The 18,517-nt window shown below is 36.7% G+C and overlaps 1 protein-coding gene across 1 annotated transcript in view; it reads left to right on the forward strand.

Moving 5' to 3' along the window:
* The window catches only part of TDRP (testis development related protein), a 57,219-nt gene extending 39,812 nt beyond the window's left edge, over positions 1–17,407 (forward strand). Inside the window, exons 2-3 of the mRNA XM_006882845.1 lie at positions 14,192–14,295; positions 17,062–17,407. Coding sequence (XP_006882907.1) covers positions 14,192–14,295; positions 17,062–17,407 — 450 coding nt within the window. The remainder of the gene's footprint in view (positions 1–14,191; positions 14,296–17,061) is intronic.
* Positions 17,408–18,517: the final 1,110 nt, after the last annotated feature.

The raw sequence follows: 18,517 nt of genomic DNA on the forward strand, positions 1-18,517 counted from the left end.
GGTGCAATTGGCACAGGACAGAGCGGAGTTTAGGGCTGTTGTACATAGGGTCGCTATGAGTCGCAAGCGACTCGACGGCACATAACAACAACAATTCATAAATTTTATCCTTTGAGGTGATTTTTGTGTATGGTGTGAGATGGTGATTTTGCTTTAGATTCTGCAAATAGAAGTCCAGTTTTGCTAGCCTGTTTATGGCAGATGTAGGTATTTTCCTACTTCATAGGTTTTACTTCCTTGCCAAAGCCCAGATGATTATAGGCAGATGGGTTAATTTCCGGCTTTTTGGTTTTGTCTCATTGGTCTGTGTGTTTCTCATTCTGTTAGAACCGTGCTGTTTTGGTTATTACTACTGTAAAGTAGATTTTGAGATCAGGGAGTGCTATTCCTTCCACTTAATTTTTGTTTTACAGAAATGCTTTGCTTATTTGGAGTCATTTTCTTGTCCAAATAAAATTACCAATTGCCTTGTCTGTCTCTTTGAAAAATTACTTTTGTATCTGTATTTTCATTGCTTTAAATGTGTAGATTGGTTTTGGTAGGATTGACCTTTTCATTATATTGAGTCTTCCTATCCAGTGAAGAGGCAACATTTTTCATTTATCTGGGTCTTTTATTGTTTCTCGCAGTAGTGTTTTGCAGTTTTCTTCATAAAGGTCTTTGTCTCTCGTTATGTTTATTGCTCAGTATCTCAGTTTGTGGTTGGCTATTGTAAAAGGTATTGCTTTCTTAAATTCATTATCTGTGTCTTTTCTTTGTTATTGTAGAGAAATCCCACTGATTTTTTTACATTGGTGTCCTGCCACTACTTAATTACTAAGCTTAACTGTTTTTTGTTGAGTTTTCTGAGTCCAATATCACACTATCTGTATATAGCGACATTTTTCTTCTTTGCTGACCTGGATGCCTTTTATTTCCTTTTCTTGTCCTGTTCCCCTAGCAAGTACTTCCGATACAGTATTAAATAGGAATAGTCAAAGTGGACATCCTTGTCTAATCCCTGTTCGAAAGGAGAATGCTTTATTTAGTGTTTGCGTTTTTTCCATTCCATTGAGAATGCTAATGGCTCTTGGTTTTGCATACATACTTTTCACTATTTGAGAACATTACCTTCTTTATTTTGCTAAGTCTTTTAATCAGGAAGAGGTATTAGATTTTGTCAGTCTTTTTCTGCATCAGTTGCTAGGATCACTTGGTTTTTCTTTGTTAATATGATGAAGCAGGTTGATTGTTTTCCTTTAGTTGAACTAATTTTGCATACATTTAATGACGTGGTCTTGATGAATAACTTTTTAATGTACTGTCGGACTCTATTGTCCAGGATTTTGTTAAGGAATTTTTGCATCTGTATTCATCTGATATATTGGTCCGTAATTTTCTTTTTCTTTTTGTAATATCTTTGTCTGTTTTGGGTACTAAGGTTTTGCTTGCTTCATAGAATGACCCTGAGAGTGTTCCTTGTTTTTCTTTTTTGTTTTGCGTTTTTTCCTACAAATAATTTTTATTTGTCATTATTAAGGTAAGTCTGAATTTTAAGCAGATTCTTGAACTGGTGGATCATAGCCATCAGCTCGTTCAACTTTAGCACCTGTCTCATCTCCAGTAGGTTTTCCAGAGCTGTCACCTTCACCATGAAGCTCCATGAGGTTGCCCAGTTCAAACTTCGGCTTCTTCAGCATTTTTATTTTTCTAACAAATACATCATGGAGAGGATAAATAGACTGGCAAGCCTTTTCTTTGTCTTTCCCAGTGCTGTCTGGAATCAGTTTATTGACCACCTCTTTCAAGTCATTTGTCTGCACCTGTCAGGTCATGATTTCCATCATTTTTTCCAGATTTGGTGGACCTATTGGTGCTGAGCATAAAATGTCTTCTGAATCTGATTGTTGTGGGGTTGGTTTTGTTTTTTTTAAACTAACACAAAACAGACGAAACCATCGGTAGTCTTGATATCAACATGAGTTTCAGTCATGGTCTGCCATTTTTTGACCATGGAGCACATTTTGTCACGAGTAAGATCCTTGCCATGGAAGTTGGTGAGGCAGTTTTTGCCTTCAACTTCTTCAGTAATTATACAACCTTATTGTTTTGCAGATAAGCAAGGCTAACTTAAAAAACATAACCCTAGAGTCCATCAGATGCAGTTTTGGTCCTTGAGTCCTTGTGACTCGTGTCTTCTCAGTATTTATTTATTTGATTTATTTATTCATTAATTTTAATGAAAGTTTACAGGGACTTAGGATTTCCAGTCATTCATTGTTGCACTTTTCTCCCTGCCCACCCCCTTCACCCCAATCACTCTTCTCCTGAAAAGAAAAACTTTCATTGTTATGCAGTCCCCCCCCCCCCACCCCCCAAGTCCACCCCACTATGCAGCTTTCACTCTGGACTTTGTAATGACAGGAATACCCATTCATATTAAACATAATTCAGTCTTTCTTTGAAAATGAATCAACCACTTTCTTCTTGGCTCCTTTTTTGCCACCTTTTATAAGGTGCTTGTTCTTGCTGACCGCCATGGTGGTGTCCAAAGAGCAAAAAGCATTTTTCTATTTTTTAAGATCATTTATGTATAACCGTCTCTAAATGTTTGGTAGAATTCAGCCATGATGTCATCTTGTCCAGGACTTTTGTTTTGTGGGAAAGTTGTTTTATGACCTGCTCAATTTCCTTCTTTTGTTGTCATGGGTCTGTTCAGGTGTTCTATATATATCTGTCTCTATCTGAGTAGGGTCTAAGTTTAAAAGAAATTTTCCATTTCCTCTGGGCTTTCAAATTTATCAGAGTGTAGCTTTTTATAATAGTCTGATATTATCAATTTAATTTCATTTAGTTCTGTTGTGATGTCACTGCTTTCATTTCTTAATTGAGTCGTTTATATCTTCTCTTCCTTTTGTTAAGTTTGCCAGTGGTTTGCTAATTGTATTGACCCTTTTGAAGAACCATCTCCTTTGCTTGTTGATGGTTTCGGTTGTTTTCTATCTCATTGATTTCAACTCTTGTCCTTATAATTCCGTTTCTTCTTGAGACTGTGGTAGTCTGTTTTTACACTTGGTAGAGTGTTGAATACATACATACTGTATGGTGAAGAGATTGAGATTGTACACAGCTTTAGTTTGCTTGGCTCCATTGTCAACAGTCTTGGCACCAGCAGCCAGGAAATTAAAAGGTGCATTGCCATGGGAAAGTCTGCTGTTAGGGACCTCTCCAAAGTACTGAAGAGCAATGGTGTATCTCTGGAGACTAAGGTGCGTCTGATACAGGCCATGGTCTTCGCAATCACCTGTTATGCATCAGAGACTTGGACAATGACCAAGGAGGATAGAAGGAGAATTGATGCCTTTGAGCTGTGGTTCTGGAGAAGAGTATTGAGAATACCATGGACTGCTGGGAAAACAAACAGATTTGTCCTGGAGAGGGTTAAACCGGGTGGCTCCTTGGAGGCAAGGATTCTGAGGCTCCGTCTAACTTACTTTGGACATGTTGTGAGGAGAGACCAGTCCTTAGAGAGGGAGGGACATCATGCTTGGGAGGGTGGAGGGATGGCGCAGGAGAGGAAGGCCCTCTATGAGGTGGATTGATTCAGTGACTGGGATAATTGGGATGGGAGTGTCAGAGATGGTGCGATTGGCACAGGACAGAGCGGAGTTTAGGGCTGTTGTACATAGGGTCGCTATGAGTCGCAGGCGACTCGACGGCACATAACAACAACAACAGAGTGTTGAGTTAGATCATTAATTTTGTTTCTTCCTTTTTTTTTTTTTTTTATTCATTGCTATGTACTGCCCCCTGATAACTTGCCTTAGCTGTATCCAGAAGTTTTGGTATATTTTCATCTTTATTGTTTCAAGGAACTTTTTTCATTCTTGATTTCTTCTATCACCCAGTTGTGTTCTAGCAGGGTGTTATTTAATTTCCATTTTGGTGGTTTTATAAGCTTTACTTTCTTGTCATTAATTTCTAGTTTCATGGCATTGTGGACTGAGAAGATAGTTTATATTTCAGTGTTTTTTGATTTGTGGAGGCTTGCTTTGAATCTTAATATATGATCAGTTCTGGAGAATGTATCATGTGCACTTGAGAAGAAAGTAAATTGACTGTTTATTTTAGTACCTGAATATATCCACAGGGTTGTGTTGGTTGTATAATTTAGATCTGCATCTTTAAAAGTTCTTTTGAGTTGACCTATCCTTTGGTCACAGTCTTGTGTTAAAGCTGCTTGCCACTCTTTTTGTGACATCTATTTCTTTCTTCAGTTCTGTTAACCTTTGTTTTGTGTGTTTTTTAGGTCTATCATTTGGTGTGTAGATGTTGATCAAGGTTTATTTTCTTGATATGTTATGCCTTTAATTAGTATATAGTGTCCTTCCTTATTTTATGGTGGTTTTCATCCTGACATCTACTTTATTGGAAATTAGTATTGCCACTTTTGTATTTTTGTGTGTGCCCTTTGCTTTGTATATATTTTTTTCTCTCCAGCTTGTCTTTCTCTTCATCTCTTCAACGGAATCTTTTAAAGGCAAAATGTTGATGAGCTTTTTTTTTTTTTTCTCTTTTTTTTTTTTCAATCTATTCTGCTACTCTTTCTCTTAATGGGTGCATTTAGTCCATTCTCCTTAAATGTGATTACTGGCAGGCCAGGTTTTATTATTGGCATTCTGCTTTGTTTCTTTTTCTGTTGCTTCTGGGTCCTGTTGTCTGTGTACTTTCCTTTGTTGTCTCTGTATGAAAGGCTTTCCTTAGAATTTCTTGTGGAGCTGATCTTCTTTTTACAAGCAATCTCCTCTCTTGAAGTTGATTGTCTTCCTTTATCTGAGGAGTGGCCTGTGACCAGGCACTCTAGCTTAAGCATTTTCTGTCCATGGGGGTTCTGAGGGCAGCCTGCTCCCTAGCACTTTAGTGTGCAGTCTCCTCTCCTGAAATCTATTCTTCTCCTTTGTCTGTGGAGTGGTACATGACAAGAGTGGTACATAACAAGAGTGGTACGTGGCAGTGTGCTAACCCTTAAACAGTTTCTTTCCAGAAGGTTTTGAATGCAGCTGTCTTGCTGGTACCTTTTTGTGCCAGCTGTGAAATTGAGTCACCTGATTGCAGTCCTCTCTCTCAATCTGTTGTATTCTTTGTTCCTTGGATGGTCCTGCTTGGACCATTATTCTCAAATGAAGGAACCTTTCTCCAGGTTAAGTTTTTGTCCTTTATTTTGGTCTGCCGTATCCTTTGTGTTTTGTGCTCATAAATATGACTCTTAAAATCTTGGAGATAGGAAGATCTCGTACCATCACCTGTTGATATAGTGCTAACAGGGGTTTATCTAACCTCTGAGCTGAACATATTTTATATTAATCTCTCCAACAAATAGACTTTTGAGACAGTAGAGATTTTATCCGTTTTCTTTTGGTACTATAGATTTTCTACAGAAACTATGATTTTTTTTTTTTCTTCACTTGACAGATTATTTAAAAGGGCGCTCTGGTGGTTTAGAGGTAAGGAACTGTGCTGCCAGTGCAAATACATGTGGTTTGAAGCCTCCAGCTGCTCTGTGGGAGACAGATAGACAGTTAAGTCCTATATCATTTGCTGTCTCTGAAAAACCACTGGAGGGTCAGCTGTGGATCAGTTCTTACTCTAAAGTACACAGCATCAGCAACAACATATTGGTTTTTTTTTAATGAAGAAAATACTCTGCATCTTTAGCCTTCTTTGGTACAGCTCAGTTTTATAGCACATTTTGGTTTTGGGGGGAGGGGCCTTGATGGTCTTCCTTCGTTTAATCCTAATTTGAAGGAGTTTTTTTGTTCTGTGAATCTCACTACTACTCTCCAGGAGATAATTTGTGTTTGTCAGGACTTTCTTAAGGAGTGTTTTATACATGTATTTCACCTACTGAACATGAAAACTTTGTTTATCCCCTATGTTGTGAACAGTGCTTCCATTTAACTGTTTAGAATGCAAAACCGTGTAGACTGTCTACAACCCAGAATATAGAACAATTTTTTTTGTCTTTGTTTGAAAATACCATGAGTATTAGACACACTTTAATATTTAAAGTGATATGTTTTTAGGATGAATTTGTGAAGGATAACTCCAGAGCTTTTAAAATGCAGTCCTTTTTTTGTTGTGCACTCCAGCTGGGAATTGTTTGACAGCTGCATTAACATGTACTTCGGAGATTTGCACAGGTTCTCTCTTGGGGAGGTTTCACATATAAACTTAGATTATTTAAGGTATTTTGTTGACTGTAAACATGTGACTATACTTCCACATAATGAGACTTGGGTATATTCTTTCTAGATCATTATGCCCAGCTGAGATTATTACAAACTAATACTGATCCTGTATATAGTATAAGCCACCATTGCTATTAAGTCAATTATGACTCTGATTGACCTTCCACTTTCTGTGGTTGTAAATTTTAATAGGCAGACACTTCTATGTCTTCCGTGGAAAGGTGTTGGATTTGAACTGCCAGCCTTCTGGTTAGCATCCCAATATATTTATTACCCTTTTTCCCATTGCAAGGGAGGTTTGCTGGCCTAATGGTAAGTAGCTGCATTGCAGTCCCAAAGGCATGTGGTTCAAACCTACCAGTTGCTCCGCAGAAGGAGGGTGGGAACTTTTCCTCCTATGCAATTAACTGCCTCAATAAACCTACTGGAGGGTCAGTTACGGGTCAGTTCCAACTGAATGGCACACCACAACAACAATGCCCCTGCCACCCATGCTCCTTATATATCATGTTGTTGTTGTTGTGTAGCATAGAGTTGGAACCAATGGACCCATAGCTGACTCTTCATTGAGTTTTCAGAGGCAGTAAATGGCACAGGAGGAAGGTTACCCATCTTATTCCTGTGGAACAGCTGGTGGATTTAAACCATGTGCTTTGGTTCGGCAGTGCAGTTCCTTACCATTACTCCAAGCTCCACGTGATTCTTGTTCGATTTACATCATAAACAAATATTTTGCTTCTCAAAATGCCTTATTTATTTTGTGATGTTTCTGAATACTATTGAGTCACAACTAACCTATGGGAGGAGATTGTCCATCCTTTTCCCATGGAGCAGCTGGTGGATTTGAACCATGTGCCTTTAGGATTGCGGCACAGTTTCTTACCACTAGGCCACCAGAACTCCCTTGAGCCATCATTTATTAATACAGTTTTGTGCTACTCTAACCTCTTTTAAATTGTATAATTGCGGAGTTGAGCGTATCATTTGCTCACACTTTGACTTCTTTGGGAGAAGCCCTTCTACAACAGTGCATTGGGAATTCTGCTTGCTGGTGGTGATGGAAGCCCATTTCATAGGTCTGCTGGCAGATAATCCCTTCTTGCTATGCATTTCAGTGTTGGAGGATGGTACTGTCGGGATGCAGTGTGTATCAGGCCTGTGGTCAGGTCAGTAGGAATTTAGGCTACAGGGAGAGTGCCTTCATAGGCTAAGCATAAATGTGAACCCTGGAATGGGAAAACTGTCATAGACAGAAATGGGGGAGTTAAAACAAGCAGTTGAGCAGTGCAGGGGCAAGAAACTGTTCTCCTCAGCGTGTAGTGAGTTGGAGAATAATGACTAGATATACCTAGTGAGCACTGGAAGACTTGAGTTTGAGGATTGAGAGGTTAGGAATCTACACAGGATGTGAAATTCTCCCACATAACGGTGATCGGTGAAACTCAGAATTGAGGGGAAAAAAAATCTATTTCTCTCATGTACATCTCAGTATCTACCCAGGAGAGAAATCCATTTCTGTATCCCTATTGCAAGTGCAATTAAAATAGGAAAAGGGTGCTTAGAGGACAAAGAAAGGCAAGTAAAGGTAATAGAGATGTTGTAACTAATAATATGTTTTTCTTCTTATTATACTTTGTTGCTAGTATTATGTTATTACTAAGAGCCCTGGTAGGCAGTGATTAAGCCCTGGCTGCTAACAGAAAGGTCAGTGGTCCAACCCACTAGCAGCACTATGACACAAAAATGTATCAATCTCACCAGAACAAAAAAGTAAATAAAAAAGAGGGGGGGGGAATGTTGTCAGTCTGCTTCCATAAAGATTTCAACTGTGGAAAAGCCCTGCCATTCTACTTGGCTTTTACAACTTCAGTACATTTTAAAATATTAGTAGTATTGATGTGTGGAATTTATACCTTATGTAGTATTGATGTGTGGAATTTATACCTTATGGAACGTAAAGGTGTATATGGAAAAAGTGCAACAGTGAATGAAAGAAAATCCAAAATCTCTGTAAATGTTCATTAAAATTAATAAAATAAGAGAAAGAAAAGTGTATATGATATGTCTTTAGATTTTTGGAAAATATTTAAAAATACTTCTTTTGGTGTCGTGTCAACTGAAAGGTCCACTGTTCAGATCCATTGGCTGTTGTACAGGAGAAAGAAGGGCAGTCAAATCCCTTGCAATTTATTGCCTATGAAAACCCGCTGGGGGTTCAGCTATGACTGACTCGATGGTATATAACAGCAATGACATTATGCCAAGGGAGCTCTGGTGGCATAGTAGTGGCCGCCCTGCTAACCTAAAGGTAGATCCACTCTGGTGATTCGAATCCATGGGTAAAGATGGGCAGTCTCTTCCCATGCAGTTTACAGTCTGAAAAGCTGCTAGGTGATCAGCTTTGAGCCAGTTCTCATTTTAATGTAATGCATTGAGGTTTTTTTAATCATATTAAGACAAATTTGCATTTTATAGCTCTTATTTTAAAAACTAATTATTCTAAATTTCTGGCTGCAGTATTGTTACAACAGTAGTTTCTTAAATATATTTGTCTAGTACCTATGACACTTAACAACAACAACAACATGTAACGCCAAGTCCTTGTTTTCCAGTTTGGACTTGGATGAAGCTGCTGGACTCTGATGGTGTTCTTGTTTTGGTTGAGGATCTATGTGAATTGTTTCCTCGTTTTTATTTAAGCCTCTTGTTTAGAGTCAACAAGACCTCCAGGAGGACACTTGCACTTAAAGCCGAGTCCTTATCTCCATTTTGGTTGAGGGTCATTGTGGAATATTCCCTTGTTTTGTTTGGGGTTTTTATTAAAATTTTTTTTTTATTTAAACCATTTGTTTAGAGTCAACAAGACCTCTTGGAGGGCCCTTGTAATTAAAAGTTGGGCCCAAGGGATTATATTTCAATCCCTTGTTTCTGTATTTTGGAGGAAATATATTCCTCTAAGTCACACAGCACTCTTCTGTCATGCTGTGCCGAGGTAATCTGGGTTTGCTGTGATGCTGAATCTTGTACCATTGGGGGGGTCAGATGCCATCATGGCTGCCCATGGTAAACAGTGTTTGGTGGAGTTCCCAGTTTTGAGGTGGGTTTGGAAGCAGGAGTGACATCCACGTCCTAAACCACATGCCTGTGGAAACTATGAACTTAGAGAAACGATAGTTACAGAAGAGCCTCAGGTCTTTGGTTCATAGAGTCGCTGTGAGTGGTTTCCAACTTTATGGCAATCACCAACAACAGTACCTATGACAGTATTTATTGACTGAATGTATATATCCAGATTTTATTAATGTTTGAAAGTGCTAAGGATGGCCATGTGCTTATTCCTAACTGGAATGGCCTTACTCTGTATTTTGCTCAAGACATTCATACTTCACTTGATTCTCTCAACATCTCTGTTTATGGAAAGCTCAAGGAGTCAGAACTAATCATAATTGTCTTCAGCATAAGAGATCTAAATGAATTTCAGTGTGCTCAATAGGATTTAGAGGATTTACAGGCTTACAGCCTCAGGGTTGACTCCTGTCCAGAAATACTTTAAACTGCCAGTGTTAAATTATTCTGTAACTACATAAAGCATATGTCATCTTCATAGTTTGCCATCCTAGAAGTAATTGTGTTCATGTTCACTATAACCCATGGTGAAAACACAAAGATTATTGACACATCAGGACTATGTATTATTTGCTAAATATTGTTTACTTTGAGAGTCAGGAACAGAAAATGGATCTGTGAAAAACTGTCAGACTAATGGAATCCTCTTATTTCTTGCCATATAAATTAGTCAGGTAAAAATATGTAAATATAAGTATCTTTACAATTCCTTACACTTAAAAGGATTTAATATCCAGCAGAGAATGGCCGCTGCCTTTTTGATGAAAAGATGACTCAACTTAATGGGAGGAAGAGTCTTCTACTGAAGAATGGGCTATGAAACTATGTCCTCAAAGTTCTCTCAGCACTTTGGGGAAGTTTGTGTGTGAAAAAGGCAATGAAAAATTGTGGACCTTTTCTTAATGCCCAGGAAGTGGCTAAGAATAGATAAGGAAACTAAGAGAAAATAGGAAATAAAAATATGGTCTTTAGCATGGAAAAATGATATTTGGTCCAGTGTGAGAACTAATGTACTTCTGTTGTATTTGAAAATATTAAATGTTTACTTTATGTGCTGTTTAAATAGGTAATTCAAAGGATAAATGTCTCACTGTGACATTCTTTAATTTTTGAACATAGTAAGCCATATCTTTTCTTTTAAGTAATCTTTAATTAATCTTTAGTTATTTTTTTATGTGGCATAGACTTTGAGATGCTCACACCCTTGCTTCGTTATTTTGTATTCAATAACTTCCAGTTTGAAATTTTCATTTTCAATTGTACTTTCAGTTACCGAGTATGGCTTAGCTGACATACTGTGCAGCAGTAATAGTATATTATTGACTTGTTGTGAGAGGTGGAAATGGTGCAGAACAACCAGTTTAGAGCCCTGACTGGCTGACCACTAACCACAGGTTCCTGAGTGGTCTGCACCAATGTGATACTCTGGACTAGTTTACCTTTATTTATTAATTGATGCTGGAAACTTTTACGTGATGTCCAAGGGGAAAACAGTTACCATTTTTCTTTGTTTTTTTCTCTGAGGTGTCAGACCCTTTAAGAATGAGTTCCAGGACCTGCTGTTTCATAGGAACTGGATATGAGGAGAAAAGACCACAAAGGGAAGATGTAAAGGACATACTGTGTAGAAAAGAGGTTTTTGACCTCTTTGTTGTTTGCTCACCATCATGTCCCCTTAAGTGTCTTTTGTTGCTGCTGATTCTTTTTTTGTAAGATGAATTCCTTACTCTTCTCTTGTGAAGAGGAAAGTGAGGCGTGCAGGTTAACGCTATATTACTGTTATTAAAGTATGGGTTTTTTTGTTTTGGTTTTTAAAAAAAATTTATTTACAGTGCATTTTTCTATTAGAAAATTAATAGTACCCTTCACTCTGGGTATCTCTAGAGGGTTAGTGGGTGAAGAATTGCACTGCCAACCTAAAGGCAGGCAGTTTGAATCCACCAGCTGCTCCCCATGAGAAAGATGGGCAGTCTCCTCCTTTGTGATTTACTGCCTCTGAAAACTGGCTGGAGGGTCAGCTATGAGTTAAGTTTCAACACCACAGTACTTAACAACAGCAGCAGCATATATGCTGTAATTTCTATAAAAAGAAACTCAAGCCTGCCATTCTTGTCTATTTTTTTAATTAAATTTTATTAGTTTTAATGAACATTTACAGAGATTTTGGGTTTTCATTCATTCATAGTTGCACTGTTTTCTCCACCCTCATCCCCAGTTCGTTCTTCTTCCCCCTCCATGTCTGTTTTAATTGCCCAATTGCCACAGTGCTTGTCAAAGCCAGTTCTGATTAATCTCCTTTGTCAGTGTGTCCCTTGCCATTCCCTATCACTCCTCCCTGAGAGAGACTTCACCCTGATTCATAAGGAAAAGGGGATGGTGTATTCTCTTAGCCACTTCCTGCTGAAAAGGGACGCTGTGGGTTTCAGGGTGAAGGTCTTCTCTCACTACTCTAAAGGGCCCCTTTGGCAATAGGAAACACATAGACTATTATGGAGATTGATTTTGGAATTTAGATGCACTGTTATCAATTGTGCTTAGCCGTACATGTTCATATCCTTGAAGATGTATCATGGAAGTGTTGCAGCCTAGAAGATACAAATTTAACTAACAAGTTAAAAGTGCATGAGTCAAAAATTGAAAAGCAATAATATTCTGAGTAGAGGTTCTAATAGTGGCACAAATCAAGTTACAGAGGTAAGGTGGTTCCATTGCCATCCTTACTCTAACTTAATTCTTTTTTCTTTTAATTTAAATTTGTTTGATGTTTACCAGAACAGCAGTTTTTCCACTACATAGATTACTGTTCACTTCTACACCTATCAACTATAATCTGCTAATGTTTTGTTTATTCTGTGACACATCCATATTTTATCCTCACTTCTTCCCAACTCATGCATAGCTTTACATACATATGTATTTCTGGACCATTTTTTAAAGGATACACACACACACACACACACACACACACACACACACACAAAACTAATGCAGTGTGTAATATTTTTATTTAAATTATGCAATTGAAATAAAAAAGTAAGATTACCATTTAATGAGCACAGTTACATTTTTCTGTGGAGATAGTAGGTAAGACAAATGACTATGTTTTTGCTTATTTGGGTCATATTTAAATACTATTTTTATTTAAAATTATTTAATTTTACCTTACTAGAAGAATCAAACAGAATAAGGAATTTTTATACTTCATGTAAATAAATGTGTATTTATCATAAGAGGTACCATTCTGACAAAGTAGTTCTGTGATTAAGAAATGGAAATAAGGCGAGCTCCGGTGGCCCAGTGGCAGGAAACTGCACCGCAATCCCAGAGGTGCGCGGTTCAAATCCACCAGATGCTCTGCTGAAGAAGGAGGAACAATCGCCTCCTGTACCAGTCAGATCCAATTTGACGGTACACACATATAAAAAATAAATAAAAAAAAAGGAAATGGAAATAGTACGAGACCAGACAGTAGTTCTTAAAAAAAAATAAAAAGCCATAGTCTTTTAATTTTAGACACATAATTTTTCTGTCCTGCTGTGAAAAAAAAGGTAATTGGCATTCTCAGCCCTCCACCCTCTCTTTCTTTCCTGATTTCCTTGTGTCAAAATACATTCTCAGGCTTAAAAATAAGTATATCTTTACAAGTGTAAATTGAGCTTATTAATTTGGGAACCAAGTGACAAAGTCTGAGAAATTGTTATTTACAGTGGTGGTGGTGGTGTTACAGGTGTCCGTTGTTGCATGAGAAGGCTGGGTCTGTGACGCCAATAACCTTGTAGTTATTCTCTCTACAGGCAAACTACTTCAGTTTCTAAAAATTTCATTTGTATACTAACAATTTTAACATAAACGGGCTGTAGATGCTGATGTTTGGTGCAGTCAAGTAATGCTGCGACATAACGACCCTAAGTAGAACAGAATAGATCACTAACCAGTTCTGCGCCATCTTCACACGGTATAAGCAGGCATGTGTTCCCCCAGTCAGATGGCATTAAAGATGGAATTTTAAGTCAGTAATTTAGTATGACTTTGAAAGTCCCTCAGTAATTTATTTTTAAAAAAAACACCAAAAAACAAAACAGAAAACACCAAAGCTCTTAAGTAGATGTTTTTATTTATTGTTGGAAAGATTTCTGTTACTTGCACTATTCCATAAGAAAGCACACTTTTTAACATAGTTTTATTTGTAAATAGTTTAAATACTCATGACTAGTTTTTATCATAATTTTTAATTCATATATTTATATTTTGAGTCATTCTTGATTTTACTGTTATATTAAGTGATTTTTTTTTCCTTCTTAGGAGAGCATGTAAGTTTTTGAATCATGAAATTAAAAATTTGCCTCATATCTTTATATGTGAGTGGGTAAACTGCATTGTATCCTTGGATACTGACTTTTGTTTCCTTAGTATATTTTCCTTTTTAGTTAGTTGGCCCATTTTATTTTTCTTTTTTCTGTTTTACCCTTAAAGCTCAACAGTTTAGTCAGGGCAAAGTGAATCTCCCAATCACTCATCTATTTTTAACTAGTTATTATAGTAATTGTCATGATTTGATGGCACAACCTGTTTTCAGGAAAATGTTTATAGATTACTGCTAAATGTAAGGTGTCGTTTTTCTTCTCCCTCTAATATCATTGGTAAACTATGTGGACTGTTAAACTAAAGCATGTAAGATCATTAGTAGCTAATGGGAAAATTTAGTTGTGTGCAATATAGCAAAACGAGAAGAAATCTATGCCAGTTTTTAATCTAAATTTTAATCTCACATCTATTGGAATACAGAGTTGTTATTCACTCCATTAGATTTCAGAACATTTTTCCTAATTTTACATTAGGTTCAAGGAGCAAGTTTTCGAGGTTGGAAAGAAGTGACTTCTTTGTTTAATAAGGATGATGAACAACATTTACTGGAAAGATGTAAATCTCCCAAATCTAAAGGGTAAGTCAAATGTTTAGAAAATGATCATTTAGTGAGAAATGTGAAATCACTCAGGAAGGTAGAAAATGATTGTGTTAACTTTAGAATTAAAGTTTATTTTAAAGTTGCTTGTGAGTTAGTTACATGGTTAGTTTTCTCTAATTAAACATATAAAACATTAAGGTAAATTATAGAACATATTATTAGATGCCATTACGACTCAGTGAACAACGGATCTGAGCCCTGTGCTGTCCTGTGCCATCCTCAAAATTTCTGACATAGTTGAGCCCGTTGTTGCAATCGCTGTGTCAGTCCGTCTAGTGGTGGATCTTTCTCTCTGGCCGATCCTCCACCTTTTCCAAGCCTGATGTCCCTCTCGAAGGAGTAACAGCATGCCCAAAGTAGATGAGGCAAAGTTTCATTATTTTTGCCTTCAAAAAATACTCTAGCTGCACCTTTTCGAAGACATAGCTATCTCTTTCTAATATCACACTTCAAAGGCATCAGTTCTTCTGTCATTCTTATTCATTGTTCTGCTCTCAGATACATAGCAAGTGATTGAAAAGACCATGGTCTGAAGCAGGTTCTTGTTAGTCCTCACATTGACATTATTGTTCCTCAGTAGACTTTAGGAAATTAAATATATGTAAACAGGCTTGCTGCTGTTTTATTATAAGTAATATAAAATTTTAAATACCGTATTTAAAACTGAAAATACAAACTAAGACCACCTGATATTCTTCATCTCTCTCTCTTTTTAAAAAAAATCTTTTCAAACAAAAGAGACTTGTATTTTTTTTTTTTTGTTATTGTTGTTGTTTGGAACACTTTGTGTTAAAAAAACTAATTTTAATGAAAGTTTACAGAGACTTAGGGTTTCCAGTCATTCATTGTTGCACTTTTCTCCCTCCCCCCCACAATTTACTGTTCTCCTTGAAAAGAAAAACTCTTTCATTGTCATGTAGTCCCTTCCCCCAAGTCCACTTCACTATGCAGCCTTCACTCTGGACTTCTGTAATGACAAGAATACCCAGTCATATATCCCTTTTAAACAGTTCTCTCCCTCATCTGTTTCAATGCAATATACATCATTCCTCCCCTCCTTCTCTGTTTTCCCTGATGTCAGTCCTCTTACAATAGTGGTCCTAATGCAATATTTAAAGTCCTTTGTGACTGAGAACCTGATATTCTAAACAAACATGGTTACTCAGTGACCCTGAAAGTCAAGGATTGGCTGAAGAGGTTTTAAAATTGTAATCACTTAAAGGATTCAGTTTTATTTGAGGAATCTAGATGCTTTAACAATACTATGCTGCTTAAGGACCCAACTTCACTCTGGCTTCCTGCATCAGACTTTCTTTTTCTGTGGGGAACAATGTATATCCTTTCTACTCTCAGGATTAATATACCAGTGCCTATGAGATCTGACTGGACTGCATGCTAGAGTCTTCTGCGGGTTTTTATATAAATGTAGTACCTATGCCATGGCCCCTCCTCAGACCAATTAAATGAGAGTTTTTAGGAGTAAGACCTGGATATTGATAGGTTTAGAAATATTTCCCTGGTGATTCTCCTATAGAGTCAAGATTGAGCACCACTCATCTACATATGATGGTTCTGTACATTTTTGTTTTTATTTATGGTGATGTATCTTTATTAGGAATATGCCATTTTCTCTCCTTGTGTATTGTTTCCTGGATATTCCACATTATGGAGATGTCCATGTCCCTTACATAAAATAGAGTAGTACTAGAATTTAACTCATTCACATCCTCTCTTTTTAAACAAACAAAATCATTGCTGTCAAGTCAGAAACAACTCATAGCCTATCTCCCAATGAATTTTGCAGAGGCTATAAATTGTACAAGAGGAGATTTCCCCCAGAGCAGCTGCTAGATTTGAACCACTTTTTCTAAGGTTTGGCAGGTCAACTCCCTACCCACTTTGGCACCAGGGCTCCTAAAATCATATCTAAATATTTATAATACCTATTACACAGGAAATGTTAAGTAAATTACATTTTAGACTCTGGTGGCCAAGTGATAAGAAACTGTTGCAGTCCTGTGGCACATAGTTTAAATCCACCAGCTGCTCTTGGGTAGAAGGATGGACAGCCTCCTCCTATACGATTTACTGCCTCTGAAAACCTGCTGGAGGGTTAGCTGTGAGTTGGTTCCGATTCAGTACCCACAACAGTTTAGCCTCTGAGGGATTTCTTTGACTGCTTAATTGCCTCTTCCCTCAGTATTTTCTATTTTTGGTTGGTTGAATGCATGAATGCAGAGCTCATGGATTTAGAGCACTAACTTCCTTTTATAGTGGAGAGTGGGCTGAGTTTAATTTTTGTTCAAGAAATCACCTGTCTAGTGCTTGAGATTAGTTTGCCATCGAAAACTCTATTGAAAAATACATTCTGGTAACTGGAATAATTCCTTTATCCTCTATTTCTTAATCTTCCCTCTTGTCATATACCTAGTTTTCTTAATTAAACCTGAATGATACTTTTCATATTACTTCAAAAAAATTACCTTCCTTTGTTTTTCTTGTCAGAGAATGTGTTCTTTGCTTATATCCTGATAAATGGTGTTCTGTGTAAAATAGAACATTTACCAATTTTGTTAACATCTCATCACTAGTTTTTCCTTACTTAATTTTTACATTTGGTTTGTGTTAATTTCTAAACAATTATAAAACTTCTTACAAAAGAATCTTAAATTATAAAAATGACACCATTTCAGTCTCTTAAAATTGTTGAATCACCAACACTAACACTTTTATCTCCTATAGAGCTAATTCACGATTAAAAGAAGAGTTGAAGACAGAGAAGAAATCTGGATTTTGGGACAATTTGGTTTTGAAACAGAGTACACAGTCTAAGAAACCAGATGAAATTGAAGGTTGGGAGCCTCCAAATTTTGCTCTTGAAGATGTAGCTGCTGATTCGAGTGACCCCATGAGTGACCATTTGTCTTGGCCAGGTTGGGAAGATCATACTAAAGGCTCTACTAAGTATACCACTCTAACCAGCTCAGGAAATAGCTCCAGATGGAGCATCAAGTCAGCTGGAAAATTGGTCAGTATTCGACGACAGAGCAAAGGTAATCTTACTGATGACTGGGAAGAATTGGAATGATGGTGTACAAAGAAATACTACAAAAAGGAGAAGCCCACTGGTTGCATATATTTTGAAACCAAAAATTTGCCTAATACTGCACCTTTGTATTTTACTTTATTAAAGATTCTTAGTTTGCTGTATCATGGCATTTTAATTAGTGTGTCGTTAAATTGTTAAGTCTGTTTCTCACCTTAAAAAGAATAGAGAATCTCTTTGTGCCTATATTTCATATTTGAATTATTTGTTGAATTTTGAAGTTCTAAGCATACTGTGATTCCTTAGGGAACATATACAGGGGTTGTACATTTGATTGCCTTATTGTAGAAATTTCTGTTTCTTAAAATCCGTATTTTGTTGAAACTGGAGATGCTAATTTTTGACACCATCCTATAAGATAGTAATGATTTCTGTTTTCCATAAAGCTAATTTCATACCATTTTTAGTTGTAATCCTTTAATTATTTTAGAATTTACATACCTTTTTCTTGAATGCAACACATATGAAGTCTGTGAAACACAGGAATGTAGCAGTTATGCAGTTTTCTTCTGTTTGAAAATTGCTATCCAGGTGGTATAATGAATATTCCAAAGGTTATGTAGAATGTTGTTTAATTTAGCAAGTGAATTTTTTTCTTATTAAATTTAAAAATATGTAAACAAATACTGGAGAAGCAAATGATATATTTGAATATATGATGTAAATGTTTAAAAATGTATATTCATCTGTTATCTAAGGAGGAGTAGCCTCTAGGGTACACATTGAATAGGTAATCTTTTTATTTTTCTTCTGACCTTTCAAATATTGATCTTTGTTTTCTAAATATTCGCTTCCTTTAATTAAAGAATTCTGTAATGTATACATTAATTTTAGTAAACTGATAGTCTTTAATTTTGTTTGTAAAACATTACCTTGCTCACTGTAGAATTCAAATGATATCAAATACTAAAAGTGCCTCTTTTCTATGCATGTTTGTTTTTTTTTTTTTCCAAAAATGAGATAATTATTGTGGCATTTTTCCCCTGTAAAAATCACTTATAGTTAATTTGAGAGCACTGCCCAGGAGTTCTCACTATCTCTAGACTTATCGCTGTTGACAATGAATCTTTACCAATGTGACTCTTTTCAGTA

The sequence above is a fragment of the Elephantulus edwardii genome, unplaced genomic scaffold, assembly GCF_000299155.1.
Source record: "Elephantulus edwardii isolate Elephantulus edwardi_28Jun2011 unplaced genomic scaffold, EleEdw1.0 scaffold00025, whole genome shotgun sequence".
Classification (NCBI taxonomy): Eukaryota; Metazoa; Chordata; class Mammalia; order Macroscelidea; family Macroscelididae; genus Elephantulus; species Elephantulus edwardii.